This window comes from Leptonychotes weddellii, chromosome 4 (genome assembly GCF_054177405.1).
Source record: "Leptonychotes weddellii isolate Sample4059 chromosome 4, ASM5417740v2, whole genome shotgun sequence".
Lineage (NCBI taxonomy): Eukaryota > Metazoa > Chordata > Mammalia > Carnivora > Phocidae > Leptonychotes > Leptonychotes weddellii.
The window spans coordinates 110,347,309-110,364,113 of NC_138372.1; the positions used below are offsets into that span (position 1 = coordinate 110,347,309).

At 38.1% G+C, this 16,805-nt stretch overlaps 1 protein-coding gene across 2 annotated transcripts in view; it reads right to left on the reverse strand.

Moving 5' to 3' along the window:
• Positions 1–736: 736 nt before the first annotated feature.
• Positions 737–16,805, reverse strand: part of CYP7B1 (cytochrome P450 family 7 subfamily B member 1) — a 157,726-nt gene continuing 141,657 nt past the window's right edge. For both annotated transcript variants that reach the window (XM_006741253.3, XM_081816061.1), the window contains 2 exons: positions 13,757–13,932; positions 737–6,474 (listed from right to left, as the gene is read on the reverse strand). In XM_006741253.3, the coding sequence (XP_006741316.1) occupies positions 6,187–6,474; positions 13,757–13,932 (464 nt within the window). In that variant the 3' untranslated portion in view covers positions 737–6,186. The remainder of the gene's footprint in view (positions 6,475–13,756; positions 13,933–16,805) is intronic.

Sequence of the window (16,805 nt, forward strand, 5' to 3'; positions counted from 1 at the left end):
TGCCCATTTAATGACATGATTTATCCTAGTTGTTAACACTAAACTGACTCGTTGAAATACACAGGAACACCTTTAGAGTCTGAGACAAGTTCTTGTAAAATGTTAATGACTCACGGGAGTGTTTCTTAGAGAAACCAAGTGTCCAGTGAAATGCTATACATACAGTTACTGCAGAAGCCACACTTAATCCAAATCAACACCATTCTGTGGTGCTTGCTTTATTTACAGTTTGGATTTCAGCTTTATGAATACATAGAATACTGTCCAAGTATTATTCAGCTTCATTCATGATCTGTGGTAAGAGATCTGCAGAAAACAAAGACCACATCTAATGGGATCTCTCTTCCATTTTTTGTTCTTTTACATCTTTCCACAGAATGACTGCAATTATGAAGAACTGTGGTCTAGCAAGGTCAGCCTGGTTAAAATAAACTTATTAAAAAACTTATTAGTCCCTGATATTTCTTGGGTCTGTTTTTATTATTTCCCACATACATAGCTAAGTTAAAACATATTGAAAAACACTCTGAATGTAACAATGAATGTACCTTTAGGGAGGGAATCAGAAAATAAGAACGTGTGTGTGTGTGTGTATGTGTGTTTGGGTGGGGGGAGACAGGGATGTGAGGATATTCAGACAGCAAAATTATTCTCCAAATAACCTGCTATTTGGAACCAAATCTTCTGTCACCGAACATGCTCCTAGTAGGGAAATAAGGACACACAGTCATTCACCTGTGGTTTAAAAGTTGATTTATTGAATTATTGTTGTAAATAAAAGATAATTAAATAGATTTACAAAGCATTTGCCTTTCTTACCTAATGTCTTTTTAAGATTTGCTTCCTCATAAATCCACATATATACCATTTTAAAATCAAAAGGTAATATTAAACAAACAATTCAGAACGACAGTTTTTTTTTATAATATATGGCACTCCTCTGACTACAAAATATTTTAAACATAAGTATTGCCAAATTATCTCCTATTTAAAATGGTGCAATAGAGCTTTTCACAAATTAAATTTATCTTACTCAAGAAAAGTATTATAAATAAAATAAAGATTTAAGCTGGAAAGTCCAAACATCATTGATCACTGATTTAGATTAACACTATGAAGAAGACTAAGTAATAATTGCTTTAGAGAAATAGTAGAGAGTTTTATGTGATTGCTCATTATAATTTAAAATAATGCTACAGGGAGTGTAATCTTGGCTTGCTAAATTTTTCTTAATTGAGTATGTGAATATGAATACCTAATAATGCAGTTCAAGTAAATAATAGTTTGCAATATTGTGAATTTAATAGGTTAAAAACAGTGCACATTCTAAGGGCATATAATTCTTTTATCATTATTGACATTATTTTATGCTAAGATCAAAACCTAAATAATTTTTGTGCTTAGATCTTTGAAATTGGTTTTAAGATTCCACTGTTCAATGAGAAGACATTTACAGGAAATGTTACCCAAATTATTTCTTTATGAGAAAATAAACAGAAGTCATCATGTAGATTTTGAGTTGTAACCCCTTTACCTTAGACTTGTGACCCCACACTTAATGATAAAATGAAGAAGATATAATTAAGTGTGCCAGGAAAACCAAAAGAAGGCGGATAAATGTTCCCATGTAGGTTGCTTAGCAGCATGCCTTATTTAGTGGTAAATAGCTTTTTTCTTAATATCTTCAGAGCATTTAGTTTTTGCTACTAGATGCTTCATTACTGTTAGTCATTGATATAAAACAATATTATTATTCATTTCCTTTAATTTGAAACTTTGGGGAGGCTGTAAAAATGAAAAGATGGGTTTTTATGATATGTAAAGTATAGTTTTTAAGACATTTTAGAGCCTCAATAAGGTTTGGTTTGGCTATTTTTGGTTTGGCTATTTTTGTCCTATAATCACAATACCCGATGAATATGTTTTATTGTGTGTAATTATGCACATAGTAATTTCTCATTACAGAACACTACTTTGGAATGAGTGACGGGAGGCTAGATCTAGAGGTAAATCAGAATTTTAAAACTGTTTTAAAGAAATGAATTTATTACTTACAAGGACACTTAAAATAAATTAGTTGTGTATGTGTTGTTTTCCCTAATAAATTGTATGTTCTTGAAGAAGGGTAATCCAGTACATAACAACATATCTAGAACAGGGGGAATGCTCAATAAATGTTTGATTGAATTAATGAACAATGAACTATGTAATGACTAAAAAATTATTCCCTTTAGCAAATACATTAAGAACAGTTTTTAAAAGGCACAACTTGTTGAAGTATCTCCTTTACAACTTTATGTTTGCATATTGCATTACACTTTTCAAAATAAATTCACACATCTTACGATGTTTAAGCCTCATCATGAACCCTCATGTCAAAAGGCCTTATTATTTTTATTTTGCAAATAAGAAACTGAAGCAATGAGAGGCAAAATGACTTGTCGATGATAACAAACTAGTCATATCATAGCTGGAATCCATGTCTTTTAACTTATTTCTCCATGACATTTTTTCTATTCATAAACACGCTTTAATGACTAGATGTAAGCCTTTTACAGGACTCTCTTGTTTTGGTTCTACTATCCACTCCTTTTATATAATATTTTCCCAACCATTTTGTTTATTCTTACTTTCTATTCTAAATTCCTGTACACACTTCTAGTTATAAGTTAAGCAGACATTAGAATTGAATAATTTCCTGTGTTCTCTCTACTGTAACATCGCAAAAGTGTACTACTGAGACAAAGGTAAGCACATGGAAGTTTCTACTTCAGGTCATATGGTGGGCTAGATGTCCTCCTACGATAAAAAGAATGGGCTATGCTTTGTGGAAGGCAGAAGATAAAGCCTAGGGCCCAAGGTGGGTGTGTGTGTGTGTGAAATCAAAGACTCCCACACAAAGCCAAGAACTCACAAACTGAACATCTTTAGTAGGTGAACTAGAAAGAAACCTTGCTCCAGAGAGCAAAACTGTCTGTAGACTTGCCTCTCTCAGCGATGGTGAAGGAAAACAAAACAAAACAAAATAGAAAGTGTCTCCCATCTATTCCTAATCATAGGGCTGCTTTGTAGCTGATTTAAGGCTAGAACCCACATTACCTATGTATCTCCCACCCCTCATTCCCCCTCAAGCTGCAAACTTAAAGTGATGTGAATTTGATAATAACATCAGCAGTCAGACAAAAGTAACTCAACTTCTCCCCGAAGGAATGAGTTTTAAACTCAGGTCTTAAAAAATTTCCAGAGATAAAATTCCAAGGAATATGGGCTCAATAAACAAGCCATAGTGAGTAAGAGTTACAGAAACAAACTATAGAATCAGACCCACGAAACATTAATGATTTAGAAACATCAGATACATAATATAAAATAGGTTTCTTAATGTACTTGAAGAAATGGAAGAGGATACTGAGCATATGATGAAGGAAAAAGACATCAGAAATGACCAGGCAGTGGGCGCCTGGGTGGCTTGGTCGGTTAAGCGTCTGCCTTCGGCTCAGATCATGATCCCAGGGTCCTGGGATCGAGCCCCACATCGGGCTCCCTGCTCAGCTGGGAGCCTGCTTCTCCCTCTCCCTGCTGCTTGTGCTCTCTCTCTCTCTCTCTCTCTCTCTCAAATAAATACATAAAATTAAAAAAAAAATGACCAGGCAGATAGGATGAACAAAAGAGAGTTCTCAAACTGAATATGAAATCATCGAACTTAGCAAATTCAGTGGGATCAGAAAAACTGAAAGCTGACAAGTTGGCAGCTGGTACCCTGGCTCAAAATCAATCAACCCACAGAAGGGAGAGGGTCGTAAGGCCCTAAGGATAGAACATAACAGATCTAGAACATCTCAGGGAGAATGAAGGTAGTCACGGACTCTGTATGTGTGTTTGTGTGTGCATGTGTGTGCACACTACAGGGGTTGGGGACAGAGTTTGCAGCAGCCCGGGACAGAGGATGGTGGACACAGCAGTGGGAGGATAGGTAGGGGGGAGGAGTTTTTAGTTCCTGCTTTGGCCTCTCCCCCAAATTAAGTAGCTGATGGATATAGTTTCCATCATGGGGTGAAGAGATCATAGCAGTTAGAAGCAAAAGATTAAATATATATGTATATATACACATATATATAGTAATATGAATATATCTTTAAAAATATAGAGCTTAATAAGAAAATTAAGAAGGATGTCATATATATAAAATTTGTTTATGTAAATTAACATGCACACAGGTAATATGTTTTATAAAAATATAAACTTATGAAAAGATAAATATCAAACACATTAGAATGTTTGCCTATGATGGGGAGAAGTATAATGGTGAAGATTAGAGATAAGATAGAATAAGTAGACAAAGCCAGAGGGGCCTTACTTGGACAAATCATAATTGTGTACCATAAACTGAAACCAAACTCCATGGGTGAGCTAAAGAGCAAATTAGGTACACAGTATAGAGACTAAATTCACGGTGAGATCTAAACAAATTACCTAGAATGTAAAATAGAGGTAGAAAATATGGGGAGGAAAGGTCAAAGAACATGATGGAGTATAGAGTGAGAGGATCTAATAGAGTCTGGGAGAGGTACTACTCAGAGGTTATGGCTAAGAATATTTCCTACCCGATGAAAGACACACATTCTCAGACTCAAGAGGCACTGTGACATGCAAGCGTGATAGAGACTAAGAACATCAAAGACAAAAAGAACACATTAACGCTATCAGAGAGAAGAGGCAGACTGCCCTCTGAATAATTAAACTAATGGCTAACCTTTTGATAGCAACAATGGAAGCCGTAAGAACATGCAGTATCTTCAGAGTGCTGGGAGGAAATAGATTTGTGCGCACAGAAAAATCACCTTTCAAGAACAAGGGCAAAAATAAAGATGCTTCTGATCAACAAAAAACAGAGCTTAGCTAGCACAGCCTCACTAAGAAATGTTTAGAGCATGTACTTCAAGAAGGAGGCTATAAATGCTAGAACATCTACTTATTATTAAGTACCGTAAGTATTTTATAATGTTACTTTAATAATCAATTTCCTTTTTAAAAACAAAAGCATGATGCTGAAATCATAGAAGTTCCGACCCATGCAATGCAAATTAACTGAATTTTATTACCTGCTTTTCCTGTTTAAATACAGTAGCATCATTGAGGTCAGATGCCAATCACCTGGTAAGCTGAAATTGGAAAGCTTTGAATCATGGACACAATGCTGCGCTGTGGCATATAAAATTATACTGCATTCCATAACGGTGTAACTCAAAAGAATACAGATAAACTCCAGGTCCAAAAGGTGATGTGTCAAGAACAAATACTGCGATCTGGTTTCTCACTTTATATAAATGGAAGCATTTAGGAAAGAGTTCACTGCAATGCTGATATAGCCCTGAGTTTACACTAAAACCAAATGCTACCATCAATCCTGTCATGATTTTAACATTTGCTCTTAACAACAAACCTAATACTAACGTCTCAGGCAAATGCTGAATATATAATAGGCTTTGTGTGTTCCTATACATGAAATCTTCTCAGTATCTAACTTAACACGAGTGGTCTTACATAATGAGAAATTTTGTTGCATTGAGCCATAGTATACAAAGTAATAAAGAACATTTATGCATGATTAAATATTGAAGTGAAGTTGGAGCATTTAATCTACCACAAAACTCATTTAAGGCAAAAGTACCCAGGCGATATAGACATTATTGATATGACACTTGAAGGGAACATTTTCATCCAGTTTATCGCATGAAAATTTAATTTCCTTCTTCTCTGAGAATTTTGAATTTGTTAGACTGTGTCCATTTCCAGCACAAATTTCCACTAGTACATAAAGTGTGATTTTACATATTAGAGAAGAATCTGAGTGACTTAAAAAAATCCCACAGTGCCAAATTTATTGTGGTACATTTACCATGATGAGCGAAAATCACAATACGTAGAAAAACATAAAAAGGCTATTTTGAGTTTATCATTATGCTGATTATGATGTCTATTTTCATGTCGACATCCTCTTTTGGTTTATGATGGGTTTTGTGACCAAGTACGAACTGGACTGATCGCAGATCAAATATAAATTGGCACTTTTTAAACAAACAGACAAACAAAGCAATTATATTTGCAGAAATTCAAAACAAATAGACGAGCCGAGGACATTTAGGTTAGTTCGGATAAATTTCTTTTCTTTCTTTATCACTTCTTTTAAGATCTTACTTTGTACCTAAATAAAACATCAGAAGCTGGATGCTGAATACCAAACAAAAGGCGACTGTAGTTTGCTTCCATAGGTTTAGCATCAATTATTTCTAAATCAAAATAAGTTAAAAGTACAACCAACAATTGCTTTACTTCAACAATTGCCAAAAATCGGCCTGGACATTTGCTGGCTCCAAATCCAAACGGCAATAGGTAATACTTCAGCTTTTTCCCGTTTTTGAAAAAGGCGGTTTTCTTCTTACCATCTTCTACAAAACGATCAAACCTAAATTCCTGTAGAGAAGAGATAAGGAGTTTAGTTAAAGTGCAAAATTTACATGAAATAGTTTGAGGTCAGGTCCACAAAGTTGCCCGCTCTGTCTTTCTGAAAAGGCTCCTCTGAATCCTGCAAATGCCCAGAGAGTAAAAGGTGTAGGTGTAAATTAGGGATGAACTTTCAAAAAAACTCAAACGCTACTAAGAAATGACTTCTCCCTTATCATAGTGAAATGCACATATCTATATGACTCTTCTTCCTAATTCGCATCTCTCTCTTATGCTGAAGTTCCTACATGTAGAGATAGTCTCTGTATGTTTGTTCCCTAAGATGGTCCCACTTGGTGGACTGATGTTGGGTAAAAGGTAAGGACTCCTGCGCTGCCGCTGTTACTATGGGATATTGACTTCTACTGGCCACAGGAGCTGCCTAATATGCTTTTTCTAGTCCTTCCTGATGGATGAGGATTCAGTGTTTATGTCTGGGTTAAACAGACATAAAATGAAATTTGAAATTCACATGTAGCACTATAGAGGAACTAAGCCACCAAACCCATCTTGTTTGTTTTTTGATGTTGTACTGAACTTCTCCTAGCACGGTGCCTATTACAATGGACTCTCTTTGGGCTATCTCTAGGGTGGCAGGTATTTCCAATATGTTTTCATAAATAAGTTACATTAACTTGTTACAGAAAATTATGGGACTGGTTTATCTAGGGTGTTTAGCCCGGCATTAATTTACTCTCACTTGAGTTTCTGAGAAGAAACTGAGTGACCTTATTTCAGCCCATGGTGAATTAAGCCATTGATTAAATTAATGCACATGCCATGCATGAAAATGACCAAGTATTTCCTATACTTGGTGCTCATTAGCATTAGACCTGCTCAGCACACAAGTTTGATATGAACTACATGAAGTCAGAGGCAAAGAAGCAGGTCAGACTGAAAGCATTTCATGTTACAGTGAAAACCCTACAATATGTGGATGGATTCTGACTCCATCACGAATGATCTAATTTTCTCACTCAATATGAATGCCATCAAAATAATTTCCTTTAAAAAGTACTGGGCTTGTCTTCTCTTACCTAGATACCTATTTTGATAAAGATTCACGCTTGGAAAGCACATTATGGGTGGTTTCAATTCCCCTCCAACTTGCAAGTTGGTGCAATCATAAGGGCCAAATTAATCTACATTAGAACACAAGTATTTTCCACCCCCACAGACAGTTCTGGGATGTATCTGAATAGGATCTAACTAGTGCTAAACTAAAAATATCTGTGCCCCCCTGCAGTAATGAACTAGGACACTCTTGTTGACATGCACTTTGTTACTGGAGATAGAGTACAATATGGTACTCTCTCCTGATAACCTTTTCCGTGACTGGGGCCCACGCCTGCTTGCCTGAGTTAAGGACTGGTGCTGCCACCTTCTCACTGACCAATCTGAGGAGAGAACACTCCACAGGAGCTCCTCACATAGCCACGTCAGTTCAAGTTAACTTACTCATGAAATAATCTGTTGGAAAAAGATCTCACTATTGCCACACTAATTAAGCCAGGAGATACAAAAGGAAAACTTGACTTGGGCTATAACTTCAGAGTGTCCCGATTTCATAAATAAGCCAACAATTGCTTTATTTCATGGCTATCCTGTTCTTCTTTGTGAAAGTGAATGTACTGCCCTCTGAGAGGCCAGCAGGATAAACACATGATGCTCCCCCATCCCTGTGACCTATAGGTAGTGTTCACCTTCAATTCCCTCAAATTTCTACTCTATCAGCAATGTCACTCCTCTAGTTTTCTACCACCTTCTATTCCATTTCCTTATAGTAAACATCTTAGAAATTCCTACTTAGTTGTTTATATTATGAAACAAGAACAGGAAAGACCAACTTCTTTTGCTCTGTTACTACCATCCAGCTCAAAGGGCACATAGGCATAAATATATTTTTGAGTTGAAATTTATTTTCAATTTGTTTTCCATTGTCAGGGCATGCAGAACTAGAGCAGAAACCAAAGGACAGGCCTGTGGCAGAGGCTAGGGAGATGGTCTGGTTTTTGCCAAAAAGAGAAGGGGTTTAACAGTCTCACCTGTAAGATTCTGGGGTCACAGTGACGTAGAATAAAGGGTTAGGAGCTCAAGGTGCACGCATTCATTTGGAGGAACTTAAATGCAGACCTTGTCATGTTGACGTAAACTCTTTGCAGTCACCCTAATAGCTCAGCACTTCACAACTAAAGACAGTCAATTAAATATTAAGCGGATGAGAATAGAGAAATCATAAAAGAAAGGGTATGACACTGTAATTCCCCATTACTCCTCTCATAATTCTTGTGGTTGACTTCTGAACATCTTTCTTCTGCTGAAGTTTGTCTAGGCACCCATCACGGTAATCACACTGCTCTGGCCTCTGACTGAGGATAGGGTGTGTAAATCTCGTCACTGTTACAGAGGAAATGTCTGTGAGGACATCTGATAGAACTTCCTTTCTTGTGAACAAAGAAAAACAAACAAACAAACAAAATGGTTAATGTCCCCTTCTCCTCTGGACCTAGTTCTATGCGATTCTGATGTCAGCAACAGCTATGGCCACCAGGTTGACAATGGAGCTAACCCACAGGAGATGGCAGAGCCAAGAAATCCCAGGAGATCGGAGTTGTCACATTGTCTTATTTATCTCTGTATTTTCAAAGCACCCAACATAGTGCTATGTACATAGTAGAGGTTCCATATACATGTGTTGAATTAATGAATAAATACATGACAATAAAGTATATTTTAAAAGCAATCTTCAGGCTTCTGAAGAAAACACAGATATTGAATGAGTAAATAAACATGTAGAGAATGAAGCGTAGATGAATATTCAGCGTTCATAAATAGGGAATGGTATAATATTTAGCACTAGAAATCAAGATTGGATACATGATACAATTTTCTGGATAGAAAAGAGTTTTGGTACAAGTGACTGAGGAGCCTAATTTGTGTGCTCCAATATTGTGTTTAGTTCAGTTTAAGAGATTTGTTTTGAGCACTTCCTGTATGTGAAACATTGAAGTTAAAAAGGCATTAAAACGTAGTCTTGCTGAGGTGGGTGACATACAATATAATCAGGGTTCGTATCCATTCAATTATCATTTTGGGTGTAGGAATCCAGATTAGAGAAAAGAAAAGTTTCTAAGATAAGAACTGTCAGTGTTTTGAGTGGATGACTAAGGGGTTACACTCTTGCCCTGGGTTTACAATCAGCCCTACTGGGAGCAAGATGACAGAGTTCCTGTTTATCTGCCTGACTTAAGTTCCAATTCGTTTGTACTAGCTCGAGAGAGTGTGCACATCTCCTCCCAGCTCTGCGTTGAGGCTCTTCATATTAGTCACAAGAAATCAGTCACGTGGGAGTATTTAAACCACAAACATTGAGAAAATCAGGGCTTTTCAGAGGGCTGTTTTACCAGCACACTGCTGATTCCAACATAGTGGGCATGAAGGCCAATTTACCGGTATGGCAGAAACCCTCTCAACACGAAGCTCTGAGAACATAGCTGTGTGATAAGGCCAATTCCCTAAACTCTAAGCTCTTGGCTCTGAGAACATAGCTGTGTGATAAGGCCAATTCCCTAAACTCTAAGCTCTTAAAGACAAGGGCCTTTTAAATTTCTGTGCCCCCCATTATGTCCATCAAAGTACTTTTTGGATAACAGATGCTCAGTATACGTTTGTTTCCTTGAAGTAGACTGGTGGCATAATCTCTATTCCAATTTGAGGTACAGACAAAAAATTAGAGTATTTCCTCATTTGTTATGACTGGCATATTTGTAGAACAGTGACAATAATCAGAATAATATTGATACAACAGTTTTTATAGTGATTTAGAATTTATTCAAGGGCTTTCAAATTCGTTTTATAATTTCAGAATCCCTACACAGCTGAGAAGTTAGATAGGGCAGACTTGCATGAGGTCAAATAAGGTCTTTCAGCTTCAGAGCTTTTGGGAGTGCTCCAATGGCTTTGTAATTACTTTGTTGTTTCCCCGTGTCCTTACTTTAGGAGGCTACATGGCTGCGATAAAGTGTTACCACCCTAAAAGTTTGCTGTTTCTTCCCTATGGCCCAACAGTGTTTCCAGGCTTCCCTTTGTACCTTACCACCTCTGGCCACAGAAAAACCAACCAATAGATTTGCTCCTCTTCATAGCTCCAGGTTGGGATGCTGTATTTTGGCAGAAAGGAAATCATCACCATTTACCAATTATTGGAGCACCAGTTGCTTGAATTCTGGCTAATAATAGATGTAAAGTTGAGGCCTTCAGAAAAATTTAAAAAGCTATCTATTCTTAGTTAAATTATCTAGGCTTTTTTGAATAGCATGTAGACCAATGAAGAGAGGGAAAAGAAAATTGAGAAGGGGTGTTTCCTGTGCTCTCTCTCTCATTGTCTTCAATTTTAGTTGCCAATTGATTTCCCATATGGGCAAGAGCCACCTAAGTGGCTATTATTACAATAAACTAAGCACCCAATACTCAGAAAAAGAATAATTCTTTACACAGAAGTTACATATTGATAGCTTATAGACCCAATTAGGTCCCCAAACACTTTTTGCTTAGCCCATGTTGTGTTTTTAAACATTGTTTATCCAAACCTTTAAAAATTCTAAAGTTTACCCCAAAATCTGCTTTCTGAATTTTTTTTTTTTTTAAATGACTCAGCCATGCTAGGCCTATGTGCCTGTAAGAGCTGAAGGCTAATTCAAAAGTAGTCAAATGGTCTTATTTAGATACCTCTGGGCTCTCCTTTCCCCATAGTTTTTACCACTCCTGATAGTATTGTTACATTTATACACAAGCCACTTCATCCATTTTTTCTAGTTAGGCCCAGTACATATTTGAATATGCAATATCGGTGATTTAAAATTCTAATTGAAGTGTATTTTCACTTTCAGAGCATTCATCCCTTCCAGCATCCCCTTATTTATTCGCCCTGTGGACACCCTCATATGCTAGGCACTGAGAATGCAGAGAAGGCAGTGAGTGGTGTGGTCTTTCCACTTCTGGAGCTTACAGCCTATGGGAGCACAGACAAACCAACAAATAATTGGAAAACAGCAGGTGGTATGCACTATAACAAAGGTACAACAGGCCACAGAGTGGGCAATGGCAAATTCTCTGAGGAATGTAACGAGGTGGGAATCAGGAACACTGCCAAAGGAGAGGTGATTAAGGATGATTCTTGTGGAGTAATCTGGAACCTCTTGAGGGGACAAAGAGCAACATTCTAGGAATAGAGAGGTGTTTGAAGGAAGGCCATGGACTCTTTTTAGAATGTGATATTCTAGAGTCTCTTGGGCTTGAACATCCTGAATTTATGCCTCACTGGGTTGGGAGAACCTATGTTCTGTGAAGGCTCTTCAGTATCTATGCCCTCAAAGAAGAACTATATTTATATCCGGAGCTGGTCTTCTTCAAGTTTCTGGACTCATAGCTACTGTCTGTTTTCTATATCTAAGGCCTGGTCTTCCAATTCAAGATCTATAGGGCACAAAAGATAGGCAGTGGGGAATACAAGCCTCTTAAGAGCTTCTGGGTCTGTGCTCTCAGTAACAAATGGCCAAGGACAGAATTTCCCAGGATTTCCTTCTCTTTTTTACTGTCAATGGATGATGGTTTCAGATGGGCATCTGTTCTATGAGCATCTATAGCATCTACTTATTATCATCCCAAGTTGATAAAAATGACAGGAATAAATCTATTTGTTTGATAGTGGTAGGTGCTCAGTAAATGTTCATAGAATGAATGATTATGTAAGACTTTGCCAAATCATATAAGAATGATTCTGAACCATGTCATATTTTTCTGTGCCAATAATGATCAGCATTCCACAACTAATTTCAAGAAAACAATGATGGCAAAAAAAACTAGCTAGTTAATTTTGGAGACCAAAGAACCGTACCGCAAAAACAGCGGTAATTTGGTAAACATTTATCGTGTATTTGCTGATAACTTTAATGTTGATTTTACTATCATGATATGAATGGTAAACTTAATGACTAGTGGAACAGTCACATAATGAAAATAATAAATAGACGTTAAATAAAAAAAACTATAGATAGAAATAAAAGTTAAAATTTAAAATATTTTTTAAATATTAGTTATTATTTGCCCTATTTACTGAATATCTATGTGTGGAATAATTTTTTTTATATTTACAAATGTGGAGACAAAGCTAGTTTTCCACAGAATGTCCATTCACTTACTAATACCCTACTTCTGATTTGTTATCCCTACATATAATGCCTCTTTTTCTGAAACACATAGAAACCATATGTATACTTTCCCCCTCACTTAAAAAATGTTGCCTTTGCTGATGAAATAGATGCAAATTATCTCATTTTATTTGGAGTCTGTCCTCTTCTTATTAATTTCCAAAATTCAACACTATTTTCATCTAGCGTGGCTGCAAAACATCTAACCTAGAAATGGTTTAAAAGTGATCCCTCTACGAAGTGCTCAAAAAGAGCAGAGAAGTTTACCTTTGAAAAAGCATTTCATATACAAAAACCACTATAGTAAAAACAGTACTTCATGAGACACACAGGCAGAATATGACTGCATTCAATTTGCATGCAGGTGGTGAACCTCTGAAGTGGTATTAAGGGATGAGCCAGGGTGGATTAATTTCCAGTCTTTGATATTCATTAACTCCAGCTTCAGAAAAAAATACAAGGAGATGACACAATTACCCTCAGAGCTTCACCCGTGAGCAGCAGCTTTACAATCTCAGGTTCATAATGCCATCCTGATTGATCCAAAAGGGGCATATACCTTTGGTAAGAGGTGAAAAAGTATATGGGCTTAACTACGGCAGTGATGGTGCTTGATCTGGGGACAGTAAACCCCACTCTAGAAACACTTAGCAAAACAGTCCTCATTCTTTATTCTCTAAGCCACCTGTCATTAGCTAGCCCTCCATGGTTTTCAATAATTCTCTGCCAAGCAAAACCTATTTTTGGCCTAAAGGTAATGATGGCCAAGGTAAAATGCCCATTTCATTTGAAGAAGCCAGCATTTAGTCTCATCATTCTATTTCTATTTATAGACCAAAAACCTTTGAAGAGGGATCCTTAGGAAACACTTCAGTAAGTAGGAAAATTTTCCCATTGGAAGGCAGAACAGAAGTCATCAATCCATCTCAAATTCCTTCTGGAACGAGGTGGCAGAAGGAAGCCACGGAAAGACAGTGTGAGGAAGAGGAACGTGCTTGCAGTTATCTAAGAAGTAGCAACAAGACTGCCTGATGCTTGTTTACCTCTGGAGCTTCAAAGATTTCCGGGTCATAATGTATGACTGGAGGAAAGATGGCTACCAAGTCCCCCTTTCGCAAACAGTAGTCCTGCGTCTCTGACTGTAGAGTCAAATCCTCTTGAACAAAACGAATGATGCTTGAAAATGAGCATAGTCGTAAAACCTCGAGAACGGTGCTTTCTGAAGGACACAAGCAAGCAACAGCTTATTAAAACATGACTGCTCCTGAACAGTGTTCTCAATTTGTCATTAAGCTCATTACCAATAGCTTTGATTGAAAAGGGAACCCTTTCCTAATCAGATCCATTGAGCACCAAGGGGAGAGCCATGGTGGTCTTGGACTCCCAGAGCAATGAGGAGGCGGGGAGAGAGCTGTGACCTGGCCCCAGTCACAGACAGAAGGCTGCTGTGCTGTACTTGGGCAGAAAGGTTATTAGCTAGGATTTCTGTAGGAAGGAAAGGTTTGCAAGAGAGAAATGCTGTGTGATAGGTATATCCATTGGACATTAAAACCATCTCCCAGCTGAAGAACGCTGCTGGTGGGTTATTTCACCACCCTTCAGAACAGCTACATCTTTAAAGCCAGGCTTAGGCATTTAATAACCACTTAGGCAGTTAATAGTAAAGTAATTGTAGTAGAGCTTTCTGCAATGGCTTAACACTTAATTTCTTTTATGCTAGCTGTAAATAAAATGTGGGTCAGCATTTGTTGGAAAAATTTCAAAGAAAAAAAAGACTTTCATAGGATTCAGAAGAAAACCGTGTTTTCCTCAGCATCCAGAGAAAATAACAGCCACCATCATAACCTGGAAGATTCTAGAAGCTGAATGTCCTTGCTTTCCCAGTGGCCTTCACCTTTTGCTCCTAGCACGACAGATTTTATGGCTAATTTCCGGCAATTTATCCTGGCAGTTTGAGGAGGAATTCCTTTGGGAATAATATGCATAATTTGCATAAATCATTCTGATAGCATGCATATCAGCATGTAGTTCCTGTCTAGGTCTGCATCTCTGTCTTCATAATCAAAACTGACTATGTTTTCACCAGCGTGAATGGGTCCTAGAATATAAAGCTTGATTCTTTCTAATCAGCAATGTGAAAAAGAGCTCCAGTTGAGCGTTTTCCCCCTTTCACATGGTAACAAACGGTTGTGTTTATGGCTTGCAATTTAGACTCACACACACACACACACACACACCCCAATTTCTTGGTGTTCAGCAAAGCTCAGAAACATAGAGTACTCAATTATTAGATTATAGCAGTGCACTGGTCAGTTCAGTGAGGGCTTGCATCAGCAAAAAAAGAAAAATAAATGCTATTTCACTAAAATTTAAATCTACGCACAGCTTGCACAGGGATATCAAGTAGCTTTGGGTGCCTTCTCCCAGGACATTTTCCCCTCAGCATGCATTTGTCTAAGGAAATGAGGCTGCGGTCCACTCTGTGTGGCCAGTGTGGTGATTCAATGTGACGTACAGTGAAACTGTGCATATTCTTTTGGACTGCCTTCGTTATTATAATCAGGCAGAGTCAAATCGGTTTGTTGGTGATGAGGCCAGAAAAGAACTTTGGGTTTGGAACGTGGACTCCACTGCAGATAGCCACAAGGCACCTGACATGACGGATTTCAGCTGGCAGGACACCAGTGACCAACATTTCTATGGTGAAAAGCAAGGGTCGGCTTCCCAGGTACTGCTGCTGGCTCTGTTGGATCAACAACGCGCAGCACCATTTTCGCCTGTGGTGGGAAATGGTAGCTGACATATGTAGCAGTGCTGTTCCCCCAAGTCCAGGAGGGGTGTGGGAAGAAGAAATGCAAAAGCAAAATCATTGTGGGGTGGCTCTGTGGCAGGGCAGGCATTTACCAGTCCGAATAACGTGGTCCCATCCGACTGGCCGATGGGCTCGAGGGAAGCATGGCAGCTTGCGCCCACTGCGGGATCGCAAATGACAATTGGGCAAGCATATCTTATGCAGAAGTTAATCACAATAATGGAGCCCAAAGTGTGGCTTAGCGGTCAGATCGTAAATGACAAATCTGTTTTACCTTCCAGTACCAGTTATGTGTGCAAGACGAGGTTGGCTCTCGCTCTGAGCGATCATGCCGATAATCATTAGATGACAAAAGTAATGAGTTGCGTTATTATCCACAATGGAGGGGGGAGCGTCCGTGGCTCTGCGTTACAATGTACAGACACAAAAGCCAGCAGCTTTTCCACCAGCGCCAGCAAGGATGCGGGCAGAGCTATATGTTGAGAAGAATGACAACTGCACAATAAAAAAATTGCAGCCTCTACTTGTAGTTGTCATAGTTGAGCAGACACCAGCCAGTGCCACTGACAGACCAGCTGGGCCCTGGGAGGACTTCCATGCTGCACCAGGAGGTACAGTAAATTATCCTGCACGGGAGAGCAACATCTGTTTCTGTGTGAGTGCCGAACAAACAAGGCAATTTAAAACATACCAAGGGATAACCAAGCAACAAATGAACATGACCCTCATTTTTTTCCCCCCTTCTCACACACGAGGTGTTAAACTTCATTGTGCAAGCACTCCACGAAAGAGAGGCCAGGTTGGTATTTGATAAGGTGTTGTCAGAGAGATTTTACATATTTCCAAAATGGAAAGAAAAAGCTTATAGTATTGTTATTCTTAGAATCCTCCTTCCCCCTGCTATCTTCATTTCTTTTATACCAAAGCTAGCACTCAGTTCTCAATTCGCTCTAGAATTAAAAAAAAAAAAAAACAAAAAAAAAAACTTTCCATATACTTATAAATATTCAGTCTTTAAACCTAATTTGCTATACTTAGTTCACATGCCTTCAAGCATTTGTCTTCCAATTTCCACTGAATAAATGCGTACTAATGAGAAGTAGAGCAAGCTGCTGAGGCAAAGCTGGGTGACTTGGGTCTGGCCTGCCACCAGCTTGTGATAGGCGGGCAAATTGAGTTAAAATGAAAAGTCTTGTCAGCTGAAATTCAACATGGTAGCCAAACAGCAAGCTGTCAATCATCCAGCCAAAACAAGGGACTGTAGGTAATAAAAGGTCATT